The 19,180-nt window shown below is 44.1% G+C and overlaps 1 protein-coding gene across 1 annotated transcript in view; it reads left to right on the top strand.

The window, feature by feature from the left end:
• TOM1 (target of myb1 membrane trafficking protein) overlaps positions 1-19,180 on the top strand; it is a 110,620-nt gene that overhangs the window by 8,781 nt on the left and 82,659 nt on the right. The window contains exons 2-6 of the mRNA XM_069736941.1: positions 9,272-9,356; positions 9,432-9,510; positions 9,732-9,881; positions 14,264-14,398; positions 15,590-15,748. Of these exons, the coding sequence (XP_069593042.1) occupies positions 9,272-9,356; positions 9,432-9,510; positions 9,732-9,881; positions 14,264-14,398; positions 15,590-15,748 (608 nt within the window). The remainder of the gene's footprint in view (positions 1-9,271; positions 9,357-9,431; positions 9,511-9,731; positions 9,882-14,263; positions 14,399-15,589; positions 15,749-19,180) is intronic.

The following is a 19,180-nucleotide window of genomic DNA, read 5'->3' as shown; positions in this document are numbered from 1 at the left end:
GCAAAATTGACTGGAATTGAGATGGGACGCCATGTTGCGTTTGGAGAGCCCCTGATGTGCCTAAACATTGGAACCCCTCACAAGTGACACCATTTTGAAAAGTAGACCCCTTAAGGAACTTATCTAGATGTGTGGTGAGCACTTTGACCCAACAAGTGCTTCACAGAAGTTTATAATGCAGAGCCGTAAAAATAAAAAATCTTATTTTTTCACAAAAATGATCTTTTCGCCCCCAATTTTTTATTTTCCCAAGGGTAAGAGAAGAAATTAGACCACAAAAGTTGTTGTGCAATTTGTCCTGAGTGCGACGATACCCCATATGTGGGGGGTAAACCACTTTTTGGGTGCATAGCAGAGCTCGGAAGGGAAGGAGCGCCATTTGACTTTTCAATGCAAAATTGACTGGAATTAAGTTGGGACGCCATGTTGGTTTGGAGAGCCCCTGATGTGCCTAAACATTAAAACCCCCCACAAGTGACACCATTTTGGAAACTAGACCCCATAAGGAACTTATCTAGATGTGTTTTGAGAGCTTTGAACCCCCAAATGTTTCACTACAGTTTATAACGCAGAGCCGTTAAAATAATTTTTTTTTTTTTTTCGCAAAAATTATTTTTTAGCCCCCAGTTTTGTATTTTCACAAGGGTAACATAATAAATTGGACCCCAAAAGTTGTTGTCCAATTTGTCCTGAGTACGCTGATACCCCATATGTGGGGGGGAACCACTGTTTGGGCACATGGCAGAGCTCGGAAGGGAAGGAGCGCCATTTGGAATGCAGACTTAGATGGATTGGTCTGCAGGAGTCACGTTGCATTTGCAGAGCCCCTGATGTACCCAAACAGTACAAACCCCCCACAAGTGACCCCATATTAGAAACTAGACCTCCCAAGGAACTTATCTAGATGTGTTGTGAGAACTTTGAACCCCTAAGTGTTTCACTACAGTTTATAACGCAGAGCCGTGAAAATAAAAATTATTTTTTTTTTTCACAAAAATGATTTTTTAGCCCCCAGCTTTGTATTTTTACAAGGGTAACAGAATAAATTGGACCCCAAAAGTTGTTGTTCAATTTGTCCTGAGTACGCTGATACCCCGTATGTGGGGGGGAACCACTGTTTGGGCGCATGGCAGAGCTCGGAAGGGAAGGAGCGCCATTTGGAATGCAGACTTAGATGGATTGGTCTGCAGGCGTCACGTTGCATTTGCAGAGCCCCTGATGTACCCAAACAGTAGAAACCACCCACAAGTGACCCCATATTGAAACTAGACCTCCCATGGAACTTATCTAGATGTGTTGTGAAAACTTTGAACCCCCAAGTGTTTCACTACAGTTTACAACGCAGAGCCGTGAAAATAAAAAATCCTTTTTTTTCCCACAAAAATGATTTTTAGCCCCCCAAATTTTTATTTTCCCAAGGATAACAAGAGAACTTGGACCCAAAAAGTTGTTGTCCAATTTGTCTCGAGTACGATGATACCCCATATGTTGGGGTAAACCCCTGTTTGGGCGCACGGGAGAGCTCGGAAGTGAAGGAGCACTGTTTTACTTTTTCAATGCAGAATTGGCTGGAATTGAGATCGGACGCCATGTCGCGTTTGGAGAGCCCCTGATGTGCCTAAACAGTGGAAACCCCCCAATTATAACTGAAACCCTAATCCAAACGCACCCCTAACCCTAATCCCAACTGTAACCCTAACCACACACCTAACCCTGACACACCCCTAATTCTAATCCCAACCCTAATCCCAACCGTAAATGTAATACAAACCCTAACCCTAGCCCTAACCCTAGCCCTAACCCTAACCCTAATGGGAAAATGGAAATAAATACATTTTTTTTAATTTTATTATTTTTCCCTAAGGCTAGGTTCACATTGCATTAGGGAAATCCGTTTAGCACTAGCGGATTGCGCTAACGCAATGTCTTTTTAGGTGTCGTGTTTAGTGGTCGCGTTAACGTCCCCGCTCTGGAAGATCGGGGATCGGACCTCGGGCGCGCCGCGGACGCTGCAAGCAGCGTCTGAGGCGCGCCACAAAAGAACGGCACCTTGCTAGCGCGAGCCGAAAATGGCACGCTCTAGCGATGCGCTACACCCGAAAATCACATTGCTGTCAATGGTTGTGCTAACGGACCCGTTGCACGGCGTTAATTGTGACATTTTCGCCGTGCAACGCTGTCCGTTAGCGTTAACCCATTAACGCAATGTGAACCTAGCCTAACTAAGGGGGTGATGAAGGGGGGTTTGATTTACTTTTATAGCGAGTTTTTTATATCGGATTTTTATGATTGGCAGCCGTCACACACTAAAAGACGCTTTTTATAGCAAAAAAGTTTTTGCGTCTCCACATTTTGAGACCTATAATTTTTCCATATTTTGGTCCACAGAGTCATGTGAGGTCTTGTTTTTTGCGGGACGAGTTGACGTTTTTATCGGTTACATTTTCGGACATGTGACAGTTTTTGATCGCTTTTTATTCCGATTTTTTGTGAGGCAGAATGACCAAAAACCAGCTATTCATGAATTTCTTTTGGGGGAGGCTTTTATACCGTTCCGCGTTTGGTAAAATTGATGAAGCAGTTTTATTCTTCGGGTCAGTACGATTACAGCGATACCTCATTTATATCATTTTTTTTATGTTTTGGCGCTTTTATACGATAAAAGCTATTTTATAGAAAAAATAATTATTTTGGCATCGCTTTATTCTCAGGACTATAACTTTTTTATTTTTTTGGTTATGATGCTATATGGCGGGTCGTTTTTTGCGGGACAAGATGACGTTTTCAGAGGTACCATGGTTATTTATATCCGTCTTTTTGATCGCGTGTTATTCCACTTTTTGTTCAGCGTTATGATAATAAAGCGTTGTTTTTTGGCTCGTTTTTTTTTTTTTTTTCTTACGGTGTTCACTGAAGGGGTTAACTAGTGGGCCAGTTTTATAGGTCGGGTCGTTACGGACGCGGCGATACTAAATATGTGTACTTTTATTGTTTTTTTTGTTTTTTTTTTATGTAAAGAAATGTATTTATGGGAATAATATTTTTTTTTTTCTGCTTTATTTAGGAATTTTTTTTTTATTTTTTTTTACAAGTGTGGAAATTTTTTTTTTTACTTTTTCACTTTGTCCCAGGGGGGGACATCACAGATCACCGATCTGACAGTGTGCACAGCACTCTGTTAGATCGGTGATCTGACATACAGCCGGGCAGGATTAGAGCTGCAGCTGCAGCCTGATCCTGACCCGGAAGTGCTCCCTGCAGGACCCGGATGCAGCCCGGCGGCCATTTTGGATCCGGGGACTGCAGGGAGAAGACGCTCGGTACACGGTGAGCACATCACCGTGTACCGATCGTCTCAGGGAAGCCCGCAGGGAGCCCTCTCCCTGCGCGATGCTTCCCTGCACCGCCGGCACACCGCGATCATCTTTGATCGCGGTGTGCCGGGGGTTAATGTGCCGGGAGCGGTCCGTGACCGCTCCTGGCACATAGTGCCGGATGTCAGCTGCGATAGGCAGCTGACACCCGGCCGCGATCGGCCGCGCTCCCCCCGTGAGCGCGGCCGATCGCATATGACGTACTATCCCGTCCATGGGAATTAAGTCCCAGGTCACCTGGACGGGATAGTACGTCATATGGGATTAAGGGGTTAAAGATGGTGCATGATATAGAAAAATGCCAAAAATATATATAAAAAAATACATGGGAGACAAAAACTAGACTTAGCTCATTTTTTGGCAATTCCTTCCCTTTAAGAAATAGGAATTAAACCTTATTCAAATTTATTCAAATGCCAGTGTTTGTTCTTCATGTGTTGTCTTGTCTTCTGTTTGGCTATTCACATCAGACCGATGATCTGGAGATGGTCAATCAGTGGGCACACAAGAAACCTAGGTTATGATTAGAAAACCTCCATATTTTTTTTCTTACAAGAAAAAGAGATGACACATGGTCAATAGAAAACAGGAAGCAAATAGATGAAAAACGGACATAGATGTGTGAATAAGGCCTAAGGTATAAGAAGATCAGTGGGAATGGAGGCAGAATTTCCAGATTCGGTCTCCACAGAGCGGTGACCGCTTCTCACTGTGTAACGGGTCCGTCAGTTTATCGTGGTCGCGCTATAGCAGCTGATGTCGCCTGGGGAATATGTGGCAGGTCTGCAGCGACCACTGACAGGGAAATATAGTGTCACTTGTCAGCCATTCTGAGGGGCAGCTACTCTAATATGCGGCCTCAGTCTTCGCCTGTGTTCACACCACCATATTGATAGCACTCAGATCAATGTTATTCTGTGGGATTGTTCAGGTGACAGTTTGTTTTCACAGAGTGAATGTCAATAATGGCAGCATGCGCGAGTTTCATCCATATTTCGGATGAGACTCACCCATTCTGACCAATGGGTGCGCAATATCAGTCAGATCCCGCACGCATCAACTACATGATATCTGATTTTTACTGAAATATTGCGATTAGGCTACGTTCACATTTGCGGCTTTGGACGCAGTGTCGTGGACGCGACGCACGAAAGACGCAAGTAGAGCGCATGCATTTTTGACGCATGCGTTCAACCCTTTTTTAATATATAGGGTCTTTTCAGTGTCTCTATTTTTAAAGTAAAGAACGCATGCGTCCTACAACGCACAGCAACGCAAGTACTTGCGTCTTCTGCGTTGCCAATACACTTCAATGGAGGTTTTGAAGTTTCGACGACGCAAATACAACGCAAGTGCGACGCAAGTGTTTTCTAAAAATTTTGGACGCAGAAAAAATGCTACATGTTGCGTTTGCAACGCACTGCCAGGTGCGTCGAAAGGACGCATGCGTCGCAAAACGCACCGAAACACATGAAAACGAACGCACATGCGTCCACAATGTTAAAGATAGGGAAGCATGACACGTGCGTTGTTTTGCGGCAACGCCGCTGCGTCCAAAGCCGCAAATGTGAACGTAGCCTTAGTAATGTAGGAAACTGGATGTGGTCTTCTAAATTGTATTCACCGCTGAGCTGAAAAATCGTCCTTTTCTTTCTGGATGAAAACCAGACCATTTTTTATACAGTTGTGTGAACGTAGCCTTATGGCTCATAGATGGCGGTCAGGAAGTAGGTGACCAACATGGTGACTTCCATGGGATCTCTTTATGAGGTAACCGATTTAAAAGGGAAACTGTCAAGAGATCCATGCTGCCCTCAATACACAAATCTGACATTGGCGGTGTTATGGCAGCCGTGTATGTGTTATTCTGAAATGCTGCGGCCTACTTTAAAAAGCCGGTCAGCCATTATTCTTTTTCGGTAGTCTACAGCTGGTCTACGTTGGCTTCTCCCTGCGCCAATCCCTTAGATTGATAGGTCTCCCCACTGGCAGACCCAGGCAGAAGAGGGCCCCCATGCAAGAACAATAAATGGGCCCTTTTAAGTCCAAAATGCAAAATTGCGTCTACTCTGCTTGTAAAAATTGGCCGCCTTTGTTTCACCAATGACATGTCCGCCTCTGGGTCTCCCTTGTACACTGATGTATGGAGAGACAGCCCCCATTAGTAACCGTCAGTGTGAATGTGGCTCTGGACTATAACACAAAGTGCATTTACAGGGTTATTAAACATAGAGATTAGTGCCTTGTAAACTGTAATATGGTGTTCAGAGGTGAACCTTCCCTCCTAACACTCCATTTGTAGCTTCTAATCCCTCTTGTAAAGCCTTCCCATCACTGGTGCACCGGACGGCACCAGACTGGGGGGACACTCCAGGGACTGGGGGGACGCTCCGCTCACACCTGAGATCACTTACAAGATGTTCTTAGCTACAAGGACTTATCCTAGAAATAATTCCGAAGAATTCCCTTCAGTGATCGGACAGTGATACCTCTAAGGCACTGTGACGTGAATATGTACATGGAAATGAGAGCAGACAGACCATTGATAAAACCTGGCCAGTTACACAGGGGCCCTGGTGGTCAGGGGGCCACTACCACCTCCAAAGCAGCAGCATATACCACAGACACATATAGGGGCGCATAATGATGACCTATTGGACTGATAAGGACCCAGATACAAGGTTAAGTCCAAAAAAAAGATGTGGAATCAATGGATATGAACATATACTCAACACTTGGTCACACAGCAAGCAGTCGGTCATAAAAGGGATTGTCTTATGTGAGACTTGTGTGGCTTCCATGGGAAATATGCCATAAATGCCCAGTAGATGGGGGTTCATCCCTGTCTCCAGAATAGGGGTCCCTCTATCCCCCTTCTGGCTGGCTTCCAACCACGACTGATTGTAGAGGTGTCGGAACATTTGCTGGCTTTCCCTATCCATAGAGGTCCTGACTATAGTCATACAATGGCGTATTCATAGCTCCCATAGTGGTAAATGGAGAGAGCCACCGCGTGCACCGCCACCTTCCCCTCACTGTTGGTTGGACGATAGTCAGTATAAGGGATCTGGGGCGACATGGGGGGCTGATGTTCTGGAGATAGATGCATGCCCTAACTCAGGGACCCACACCCAGACATTTATTGCATATCCCATAGTGAGATAATCGCTTTTAAAGAGAATTTGTCACCAAGTTTTTGCTACCCCATCTGAGAGCAGCATAATGTAGGGGCAGAGACCCTGATTCCATAGATGTCGCTTACTGATCTGCTTTCCGCAATTTTATCTCCTAGTTCTCTGAATGCTCAGCTCTGTATAACCCACCCGCACCACTGATTGGCAGCTTTCTGCCTATGCACAGTATACACAGAAAACCACCAATCAGTGGTGTGGGCGGGGTTATACAGAGCTCAGCATTCAGAGAACTGCTAGCTCAGCAGAAAAAAATGATTTCATCAAAACTGCAGCAAGCAGCACAGTAAGGCTACTTTCACACTAGCGTTTTCTGCAATCCGTCACAATGCGTCGTTTTGCAGAAAAAACCCATCCTGCAAAAGTGCTTGCAGGATGCGTTTTTTCCCCATAGACTTGTATTGACGACGCATTTGCGACGCATGCGTCGTGCTTTTGCGGACCGTCGGGAGCAAAAAACGCTACATGTAACGTTTTTTGCTCCTGACGGACCGCTTTTTCTGACCACGCATGCACGGCCGGAACTCCGCCCCCACCTCCCCGCACCTTACAATGGGCAGCGGATGCACCGTAGAAATGCATCCGCTGCCTCCATTGTGCAATGCGCTAAACGCTAGCGTCGGAATCTCTCCCCGACGCATTGCGACGGGGAGATTCCGACACTAGTGTGAAAGTAGCCTTAGTGACACATCATTGGAATCAGGGTATCTGCTGCTACATCATGCTGCTCTCAAGTGTGGTTGCAAGAACCTATTGGCAGATGCTTTTTAACTGTTTTTATAGCGTACTCTCCAATGGCCACCACTTAGTCGCTTTACTGTATTCTTAAATAACCTTTTAAACCCATATTTTTTTCTCTAGTATTTGAGGACCCGGAACCGTTTACTCCATTTTTGGTCTCTGGCTTTCTGACATGTCTTCATCCACTCCCCGTGCATTGCATATCTCTAAGAATATAATGTGGATCTTGGACTATGGGGGTCCTGGAATGTCCTCGAGTGGTGCCGCCAGTTCAGGCGTCAGTTTGGAAAGATGTCATGGTCCAAGAGTCTTTGTCAAAGGGAAATTAAGGAGTTTTTTTCCGCATGGGGCGTGGTAGGGTGAACCACAGTGGTTTCAATGCCTTCCATTCGCCCTGTGTCAGCGGAATCCCGCAGACTGTACTAATCAGTTATGTTGTGCTGGATTCCTGCGCTGAGCGATACGGAGGCATCGCACGCTTCTCACAGGATACCATGTGCTGATCTTACCATGTGAGTGCTATGTGATGATGTGCTGTTTAAAGGTCACCTATCTAAACTGGCAAAGCTGCCGATAACATTAATTAAGGGAACATATGACTCCTGGGATGATAACCCTTAAAGGCTGGGTTAGATGTAGAGGTGCCCGCTGCCAATGCTATCATGGCATCAGCCATAGCTTGTCATGACTTGTCTGGTAAATGGATGCCATTATTTTTTATTGATGATGAATGCTGCTGTCCGGCATCCCTTTAACTCCACTCTCCAAGGCGGTAACGGCATCCATTTATCATCTATATAATAAGAGATTAAACCGCTCATGTCATATCCGTTTAAAAGGACATGTGTATTCAGCAGCTCTGCAGACTCCGTATTTCTTGGTTTCTGAGTTTGGGGGGCACTGTTCCTTAAGTGACAGTTCTTGTGCTGAGCTTTGTAGTTGTACTGTAGCACATTCAGCTGTTAACGTTTTTTTCTGGAGTCCATACTGTTATCACAGTACTTACATACAGAGATAACAGCATTTGAACAGAACTGCCCTGGAAGCTACACGTGGAGGGTGCGGTTAATTTTGCAAGATTTGTAATGGCAGCTTGTCAGCAACTGAGGGGGCTAGAGAATGAGGAGAGCATCTAACTGCTATGTAGAAATCAATGGGCTGGAGAGGGTTGGCTTGAATCTTAGGAGTTAACTCCTTCTGGAATGTAGCTACTGCTGAGCTCAATAGATACAAGCTGTACACTATGTAAGATAAAAGCTCTCATTGCAAGAGAAAGAAAGCAGATGGAAGAGCAAGTCAGTTGCAAACTTGCTAATTTTCATGATGTCTAGCTAATTAATTAACATGAGAACACCCGTTTAGCAGATGTTTGTGATGGGCACTGCAGTTTCTGACAACCATAGACTTCGATGTTAGGAAGCCTGTCAGTTCCCCTACACCTTCTAAACCGCCACAATGACTTTTTATAATCTTATTGCTGCCTTACAATAGTCAGTCATCTGCAATGTACTTATTTCTATGTGAACTAAGCAAATCATCTTGGACTGGTCTGTTGAGGCGTTAATACCCCAGACTGGTCTTGTGAGCACACCTCCCTGGGCTTTCATCCAGCACGGAACAATGTCAAAATCGGGTCCCTGCAATTCATCTCAGCCATGTTTTGCCCCCCTTATCATACATAGTGCGCCCATGAAGTCGGGGAACCTACAACTAGCTCCATTGCGCATGACCAGGGAAGGCCGAGCGTTGCACATACACCCCGAGATTTATAGGGGCTCGATGGTGACATTGGACTAACTAGTCGGCACCGCTACTTGACCAGGTAAGTTTAGAAGAGGCAGGGAGCTGTCAGGTTCTTCCTAATGATATGTGCACAAGATGGGTTTTTAAGGCAGGAATTTAAGACTATTTAAAAAAAACAAAAAAAAAACGTTTGAAAAAAAAAATGTTATTTTTATTTTTCAGAAAAGGCAACCGATGGATCTCTGCGTTCTGAAGATTGGGCCTTGAACATGGAGATATGTGATATTATCAATGAGACTGAAGAAGGGTAATAACACCAAGTTCCCCGTATTCTGTGATGCCACATATTTGACTAGTCGATGACGCCAGTGTTTTCTCTTAGGCCTAAAGATTCTATCAGAGCCCTAAAGAAGAGGATTGTGGGGAATAAGAACTTTCAGGAGGTGATGTTGGCCTTGACGGTGAGTTCTATGTCCGCTCCCTCCTGTTTAGGGAGCCTGTAGCACAACGACACCAGATAATATACGCAGAGGGCAGGGACCACCGGAGCTGGAGCTTCTCTAACGGATTGACCGTTCATCCTGGGGCATGGTGTTCTGAGCAAGGTCGTAGTATGGGATAGTATTAGGTTATACTAGTGATTGTATGTAAAATAACCGTCCCGTGTTTTTCGCTCCTCCAGGTACTTGAAGCTTGTGTGAAGAACTGTGGCCATCGATTTCATGTATTGGCAGCTAGCCAAGAATTTGTGGAGGGCGTTCTAGTAAGGGCCATCTTGCCTAAAAACAATCCCCCGGCTATAGTCCATGATAAAGTGCTTAATTTGATACAGGTACAGTGACACCACACAATGGGAATGTCTTAAAGGAAATGTGTCATCAGAACATCACCTATTATTTAAATCAGGTTTTTGTGTTAAATGTATTTAAAGAAAAATAATGTTTTTTTCCCTTTCCCCATATCACAATCAGTATTAAAAATAAAACTATTAGAATTTTTACGCTGGCCACTGGGGATATTTTAGACTCTTTAAATTCCTATTATTTTAGGAAACAACACGTGTACATAGCCACAGTGGTCATATCCCGACCTTAGCTTTTGTATTGAAGTGTGTAATGAGCGTGTGCAAAAGTAATTGGGAAAGGAAGTAGGGTCATATGTTGCATCGTCTACTGTTATTGGTGGATCCTGTTTTATCAGCTGTGTATAGAGATGTTACCTGTCATTGTAATCCTGCCTTTGATGATAAGGAGCCTGCTGAAAACTCTTCCAGGGCAGGACAGTAAGTATAAAAAAAGCCCCAGTGGCCAGTGTGAAAATTGCAAGTTTTTTTTTTTTTACATAAAGATCATGATATGAAAAACATTAACATTATCTTATTATTATTAATATTAATAATATCTTTTTAATTACTAATATTATCTTTAAAAAAACACACGTAACACAAAGACCTGATTTAATCAATGGCTTGTTTTCTGATATCTGAATCACTACATGTTGTCTTTTACTACATCAGAACTAAAAATCAGTATATATATATACATATATAGTGCAGACCAAAAGTTTGGACACACCTTCTCATTTAAAGATTTTTCTGTATTTTCATCACTATGGAAATTGTAAATTCACACTGAAAGTATCAAAACTATGAATTAACACATGTGGAATTATATACTTAACAAAAAAGTGTGAAACAACTGAAATTATGTCTTATATTCTAGGTTCTTCAAAGTAGCCACCTTTTGCTTTGATGACTGCTTTGCACACTCTTGATGAGCTTCAAGAGGTAGTCCACATGTGTTAATTCATAGTTTTGATGCCTTCAGTGTGAATGTATAATTTTCATAGTCATGAAAATACAGAAAAAGGGAACCTGTCACCTCCAAAATCGAAGATGAGCTAAGCCCGCCAGCATCAGGGGCTTATCTACAGTATTCTGTAATGTTGTAGATAAGCCCCCGATGTATCCTGAAAGATGAGAAAAAGAGGTTAGATTATACTGACCTGGGCGGGCTGTTCGATCCGATGGGCGTCGCGGTCCGGTCCGGGTCCTCCCATTTTCTTACGATGACGTCCTCTTCTTGTATTCACGCTGCGGCTTCGGTGTACTTTGTCTGCCCTGTTGAGGGCAGAGCAAAGTACTGCAGTGCGCAGGTGCCGGGCCTCTCTGACCTTTCCCGGCGCTTGCGCACTGCAGTACTTTGCTCTGCCTTGTGAAGACAAGAAGAGGACATCATCGTATGAAGATGGGAGGCCCCGGACCGGACTGCGACGCCCATCGGACCAGAACCGGACCTGGACCGCAATGTCCATCGAAGCGGACTGCAACGGGAACGCCCCTGTGTGAGTATAATCTAACCTCTTTTTGTGACCTTTCAGGATACATCGGGGGCTTATATACAGCATTCCAGAATGCTGTAGATAAGCCCTGATGCTGGTGGGCTTAGCTCACCTTCGATTTTGGGAGTGACAGGTTCCCTTGAAATGAGAAGGTGTGTCCAAACTTTTGGTTTGTACTGTATATATATTTTTTTGAGAAAAAGGCAGCAAATCTGTACAGAAAGTTCATAGGGTACAATTCGTAATTTGAGATTTGTTTGTTTATTTTTTATTTTTTGCCTTATGGTGTTTATTGCCATCTTTTTTTGCACTTCTTTCTTCAAAATTGCACACACAGGTTGATGAATGATGTGCCCAATCAAAGATGCTCTACTTTTTCTAATTTTTTTTTTCTGCTTTTATTTTTTTTTAATCGCATAATCTGTCATTATGTCGGACGTTATTCTTCATTTTAAAATTAGATCTTGTACTCAAATTTTGTGAAATTTGTACTCGGATTAATATATAAACTAGTTGATGTCAGAAACATTTTCAATCCGGAAAAAAGGCGCAAAGACAATTTTGTTTTTTTCTTTGTTAAAGTATATTGTGACCCATTTGCAATCTGCAACATCTCAAATTACATTTTTTGCAATGCAAAGGATGAAACGAAAGGCAGAAATTCACATGGGGATTTTCTCCTGCAGAAGGCCTGACGTGGAAAGGTTCCACAGGACCATAAATAAATTATTCATAATTAAAGGGGTTTTTCACTTTTAGAAATGTGGACCACTACTGTCTTTATATATGTAATATAACATACAGAGCAGTTGCGCCCTCTTCATGTCCAATGCCGGCGCTCTGCTCAGTGTTTTGGCTGACATCTACCATGGCTGGGCCTCTAAGCTTAGGCTACTTTCACACTAGCGTCGGATTCGGCCCGTCGCATTGCGTCAGGCCGAGATTCCGACTCTAGCGTTTGTTGTGCCGCACAACGGGTGCAGCGGATGCATTTCTCCGGCGCATCCGCTGCCCCATTGTGAGGTGCGGGGAGGTGGGGGCGGAGTTCCGGCCGCGCATGCGCGGTCAGAAAAAGCGGTCCGTCGGCTGCAAAACACGTTACGTTTAACGTTTTTTGCTCCCGGCGGTCCGCCACAACACGACGCAATCGTCGCAAGACGGTTGCGACGTGTGTCAATACGTCGCAATGCGTCGGTAATGTAACTCAATGGGGCAAAAACACATCCTGCAAACAACTTTGCAGGATGCGTTTTTTCCCCTAAACGACGCATTGCGACGTATTAAAAAAAAACGCCAGTGTGAAAGTAGCCTTAGTGATTGCCTGCAGCGGTATTGTGAGCTGCCGATGTAACATCATTCCTACTAGGGCTGTGGAGTCAGAGTCGTGATGTCGGAGCCCATTTTGGTGGAGTCGGTGTCATGGAAATTGAGGAGTCGGAGGTTTGGCTTCCCGGCTCCACAGCCCTGGTTCTTACAGCCAGAACATGGAGAGCAGAGCACCAGTGGAAAGCGGACTCCTCTCTCCCCATTGAAAATACGTGCACACTTGGACAAACTGATCGTACATGTGTGTTGACCACTATCTAGGGTGTATGGGGACCTTTAGGAGAGGCATATCCATCTTGCACAATTAATCATTTTCCTCTGCATCAACAATTTTTTTTATGGTTGTGAATCATTTGGAGATGTCAATTTTGTTCTCAAAACGTATTATGGAAATCTTCTAAAACTGGACTGAAAAATGCATCAAAATCTGAAATATTGCCAGCTATGATCCAGAGTAGATTTCTTCAATAATTTATGTTTTATTTCTGGCATAATTTGTAGGGCTGCTGTTGGCCATTCCCCTTTGCCGACATTGTGATCATGACCTTTTAATAAAACAATTTTCTGCCCTCTACGCCTTCATGAATTCTCATCCAAGTATTTTACCCTGTAGACTAATATCCAGTATATCAAGGTCTTTCATGGCCACCACTTGATGGCAGCCAAGGTTTGCAGAAGACCGAGATTTGCGATGCTCCTTTTTTGTCTCAGAAAATAGTTTTATTAAACGAAATGTTGTCATGTTCAATTTTACATCTCCAGCTTTACAATGGAACTGTCCAATAACTCATCCATTCCTTAATGATAATGAAATGACTCTGCTCTTTCAGTCTCAGTCTACACAGCAAAGCTAGCTGACTTTTGAGCTTGAGAAAACCGGAAGAATAAACCTATTCTGACAGCTTATTAATGGAACATTTAGTATTTTTTCTGTGAATGGCAAATAAAAATAAAAAATCCTTTTTTCAGTGGAGGGGGAATTCTTTCGAGATTTACTTGTTACTGTGATAGAATAACCATATAAAACTTCTCATCACATTATTTTACATTCGTCAATGGCTTTGTCTGGCATTTCATGTGAAGCCCTGAAAACTGGGATTTGGGTATATTTGCCCACGGGGCCATTAACTTTAATGAGGCTGTCCGTTTCCACAGTTTTTGTGACCCATTTTTTAAAGGGGGGAGCACTGCCGAAAATGAGGTCAAGCAGAGCACATAGGGACGTCATCTGTTTGATTGAAGTCAATAGCCCGGTCATGAGTTGGGGTTAAAGCCCATTTTTCAGGGCTCCAAACTGAAGCACCAATGGAAGCATTGATGTGTTGCAAAAACATGATGTGAACATAACCTTACTGGGGCTCAACTAAAAGGCATCTAGGCAAGGAAACACATAGGGTTCATAAATGGAAAAAATTATTCAAATATTATTATATTATTAAAAGTAGTCTATATAATAACAGTTCTTAAAATATGGCAAAATCTTCATAATCTGTGCATCTGTAAATTATATTGAATTTAATTTACGTTTCTCTGGTTTCCTAATTACAGGCATGGGCCGATGCTTTCCGCAGCACTCCGGACCTAACGGGGGTGGTCACCGTCTACGAGGACCTGAGACGGAAAGGGCTTGAGTTTCCAATGACTGATCTGGACACTCTGTCTCCTATTCACACACCTCAGGCGGTAAGTTCTTTATTGGGGCCATATATTTATATAATCTCTGACTGAATATAGTTTTTCATCTCTCCTGAGCTTCTGTGACCTGCGTTTACAGATCTGCCTTACAGCAGCCTCCTGGGCAATAGTCAGCAGTTTCTAGGCATGCTCTGTGACCTGTGTAGAGGTCATTGTGCAGGAAGGGGGTGGAGGTGAGCTGTGACCAGCACCCATTGTATAGAGCAGATCCTTTGTTATATATTTATATATACGGTAGTATATAGAGGTGTTAGCATACATTGCAATCCTGCCTTTAATAAGGAGATGATTACTGTAAAGTGTTCTGTACACCACAGGAATTATGAGCGTATTATTTGGCTTAGTAACCAGCGTGAAAATTGCAAGAGTTCAGAATTTTGGTAGGATTTTTTATGTATTAAAAATGAGCATCTTTGCCATTTACCTCTAATTAAAATCCTGCCCAATTCTTAAAAATTGAGGGATTTTTAATTCTTTTGCTTACAATTTATTTTCAAGGTTTCCAGCCACCTCTGGAGTCTTATCAGCGGTGGCCTGCATCCTAGGCAAGGAGAATACGCTTGCAAGATCTTTGCTTTAGATTTTGCAAGTGCAGTGTTTCTCCGATGCTCCAGAGGCTAAGCTGCTTCTGTTTGCAGTATCCAAAATTATCACTGGGCCGAGGGGTCAGTGATCAGGAGCACACCATTCCTCGGCAAGCATTAGGAAGGGATGCAGAGGAGCGGTGCGCTCCTGAGCATAGAGCGTGAGAATAATCCCTTATAATAAAAACTGAATTTGCACCATAGTTTATATTTTGATGACATTCCTGTTAAAGAGAACCTGTCAATAGCAATTATAGGCCAGCCGGCTCAGTGGCTAGCACACTTGCTTTTACAATGCTGTGAATGTGAGCTGGAATACCAGCTGGTCCACTTGTATGTTCTTCCCCAATATCTCTACATTGATCTTGGTAATCTAGATATGTAACGTGAATATGGCCTGGGGTAAAATTGCTTTTTAACCCCTAACAGGGCAATTTATTGTGTAAGGTATATATGCGCTAAGGTGTTTAAAGCCAATTGAGTGATAACTGGTTGTCCATTCTTACCTTTATACCACAAGTATGTGAATATAATATTAATATATATCCCAAGATGGCAAATAAATACTTTTCCTGCTCAATTGTTTCTTCCCCAGAGTATTGTCACACCTGACCCCATGCCACGACCGGTTTTGCCACCTCCTGATACTCTTCAAAGAGGCAGTTCAGTTAGTCGTCCTGCACCACCCCCTTATGCAAGTCAGGCCCCTCCAGGACCCTCAGGCGACGCTCCGATAATCCCCACATCTGAACAGGTAAGTTGAGCTTTCGGCCTCATGGCAAAATATGTCAACCCATCGCATGTACAGGTAACAAATGGAGGCTGCAGTAGGAGAGGTAGTCCGCCGCCTCCCCACTTTTATCCCATAATTGTGCCGACCAGCGTCCAATTAAGCAAATAGAAGAAAAACTTGTCCAATGTCAAAATAGATAAGGGTAGAAAAAGCTTTGGGGCTGATACATAAATGTTTACGCCATAAAACTGGCATAAAATACTTTTTTTTGTTGCAAAATTGATGAGGAATGGCTACACCTTCCTATCAAATTCATGTAAAGTGGTGGGATTTCTTATTCTAGTCACTGACTGGAGTAACGTTTCTGGCACGGCACATGTAGGCACTTTCCACTGATTAGATTTAGTAAGTGGTGTGCTTCTCTTAATGAATTCATTCTTGCACGTCACTCATTAAGATTGGCGTAGGAAATGAATCGAAGCCTTTATTTCTTAAAAAAAAAAGTGCTTTTAACTTTTTAGTCATCAGTCCTGAATGGGTCTCAATGATCGGCAATTTTTTTTTTTCATTTTTGGATCTTTTCTTTTCAGCAATCATAATTTTTTCATTTTTTAATTAACGTCACTATATGAGGCTTTATTTAATGCAGGACATAATTGTATTACTTTGTCGCTCTCTTTTGGGAGGTACTTATCAATTATTGTGCAATTTATACACACTGCTTAAAAAAATAAAGGGAGCACTAAATTACCACATTCTAGATATCACTGAATAAAATATTCCAGTTGTAAATCTTTATTTATTACACTGTGGAATCTGTTGAAAACCATAAAACAAAAATGAGCAATGTAACTCAAAATGAATATCCCATGGAGGTCTAGAGTTGGGATGATACTCAAAATCAAAGTGGAAAATCAAATTACAGGCTGATCTAACTTCAGTGGAAATGCCGCATGACAAGGAAATGATGCTCAGTAGTGTGTGTGGCCTCCATGTGCCTGTATGACCTCCCTACAATGCCTGAGCATGCTCCTGATGAGGCAGCGGATGTTCTCCTGAGGGATCTCCTCTCAGACCTGAATTACAGCATCAATCAACTCCTGGACAGTCTGTAGTGGATGTTGGTGGATGGAACGAGACCTTATGTCCCAGATGTGCTCAAATGGATTCAGGTCTGGGGAACGGGCGGGCCACTCCATAGCTTCAATGCCTTCATCATGCAGGAACTGCTGACACACTCCAGCCACATGAGACCCAGCATTGCCATGTATCCGAAGGAACCCAGGGCCCAGTGTACCTGCATATAGTCTCACAATGGGTCTGAGGATCTCATCCCGCTAGCTAATGGCAGTCAGGCTACCTCTGGCGAGCACATGGAGGGCTGTGCAGCCCTCCAAAGAAATGCCACCCCACCCCATTACTGACCCAGTGCCAAACCGGTCATGCAGGAGGATGTTGCAGGCAGCAGATCACTCTCCACATTCTGTGTCACGTTTGTCATTTGTGCTCAGTGTGAACCTGCTCTCATTCATGAAGGGCACAGAATGCCAATGTTGAATCTGACAATCACCCTGCACAGTGTTGGGCTATAAGCACAACACCCATTTGTGGACGTTGGGCCCTCATTCCACCCTCATGGAGTTTGTTTCTGACAGTGTGGGCAGACACATGGATGTTAGTGGCATGCAGGAGGTCAATTTGCAGGGCTGTGGCACTGCTCTTCTTGTTCCTTCTTGCACAAAGGAGGAGGTCGTTTTCCTGCTGCTGGGTTGTTGCCCTCCTACAGTCCCCTCCATGTCTCCTGGTGTACTGGCCTGTCTCCTGGTATCTGCTCCATGCTCTGGACACTACGCTGACAGACACAGCTACCCTTCTTGCCACAGCTCGCATTGATGTGCCATCCTGGATGAGGTGACTACCTGAGCAACTTCTGTGGGTTGTAGACACCGCCTCATGCTACTGTACCTCTAGGAGTGAGAGCAATGACAAAGTGCAAAAGTGACAAAAACAACAGCCAAAAAGGATGAGAACAGAGAAATGGTCTGTGGTCACCCCCTGCAGAACCACTCCTTTATAGGGGTTGTCTTGCTAACTGCCTATCATTTCTAGCTGTTGTCTGTTCCATTTGCACAACAGCAGGAGAAATTGGTTCACAATCAGTGTTGCTTCGTAACCGGACAGAAGTGTGATTGACTTGGAGTTGCATTGTGTTGTTTAAGTGTTCCCTTTATTTTTTGGAGCAGTGTAGTTTTCTTTGTGATGCAAATATAGAATTTTTTTTTTTTTAATTTTAAGTTTTTTTGTTTCTATTTTTTGCTATTTTCGTTACACACTAGGTAGCCTTTTTGAATGAATTCTCCAAGTTACTACGGTTGTATGGATGCCTAGGTGTTTTGCTTCTTTGTTAGATTTTATTAGATACATCTATTTCACGTATCCACAAAAAAATGTTGTGGGAACTTTTTATTTATTACTTTTTTCTCCATCGCCACATTGGGGGACACAGGACCGTGGGTGTATGTTGCTGCCACTAGGAGGCTGACACTATGCAAATACAAAAAGGGTTAGCTCCTCCTCTGCAGTATACACCGCGCACTGGCTCCGGATAATGCCAGTTCTTGCTTAGTGTCCGTAGGAGGCACACTGCGTCTGTTTTTCTCCAGACATTCTTAATTTTATTTTTATTTGTAATTTTATTTTTAACTTTGCACAGGAGGATAATGGGGCGACGGATCCTTTTAAGGGGGCCGATCTCCCCCAAAACCTCAACAGGCGAGCACGGCGAGTTTACTCCCCGTACCCTCTCCTGCAACGTGGGATGTACGGTCGAGAACTAGCCCTGTAAAATCCTAGGGGAGCGAACCCTTAGGATACACAGAGGCCACCTTCCATAGGCTCAGTCCGGCCGCCCTCCCTCTACACCATCACTGAAGAACAGCGGTGCTGCATGGAGTTCCCCAGTCCCTCTCCACCTTCTCAAGAGGGCGGCGGATCGAGGGTTACTGCATCTCCCCCCATACCTCGCCGGAAAGCCTGAAGAGGAGCATCAGCAGTGAGTCTGGCATGGGTGTGGGGGGCTCCCGAGCGCACCACTGGCTCGGCCGCATCTTGCGGCCGGGCACCACTAATTTAGTCCCCAGCTTTGGCCCCAGCTAGGTCGCGTCTACGCCCACAGCACACGTCACGCGCGAGGGCCCACCCACCGGTATAGCGCTTCTCGCACACTGCGAGAAGCACTCCACATACTCTCGGTGGCCATCTTGGATACGAGGAGCTTCAGGACGCCAGCTGCACCTTCTCCCGGTCACAGCGCTGCAACAGGACAGAGAACCTGGGTAGGTGCGCTTAACACTGACACAGGCCCTCCTACTCCTGCACACAGTGCTCCGCTTTATTAGCTGCACAAGTGCCCCACATCAGCCCTGCATGGAGGTTAACAGTACAACATGTCTC

The sequence above is a fragment of the Ranitomeya imitator genome, chromosome 8 (assembly GCF_032444005.1).
Source record: "Ranitomeya imitator isolate aRanImi1 chromosome 8, aRanImi1.pri, whole genome shotgun sequence".
NCBI lineage: Eukaryota > Metazoa > Chordata > Amphibia > Anura > Dendrobatidae > Ranitomeya > Ranitomeya imitator.
Note: the sequence above shows the minus strand (reverse complement) of the source record. Positions and strands in the feature narration are given on the sequence as shown.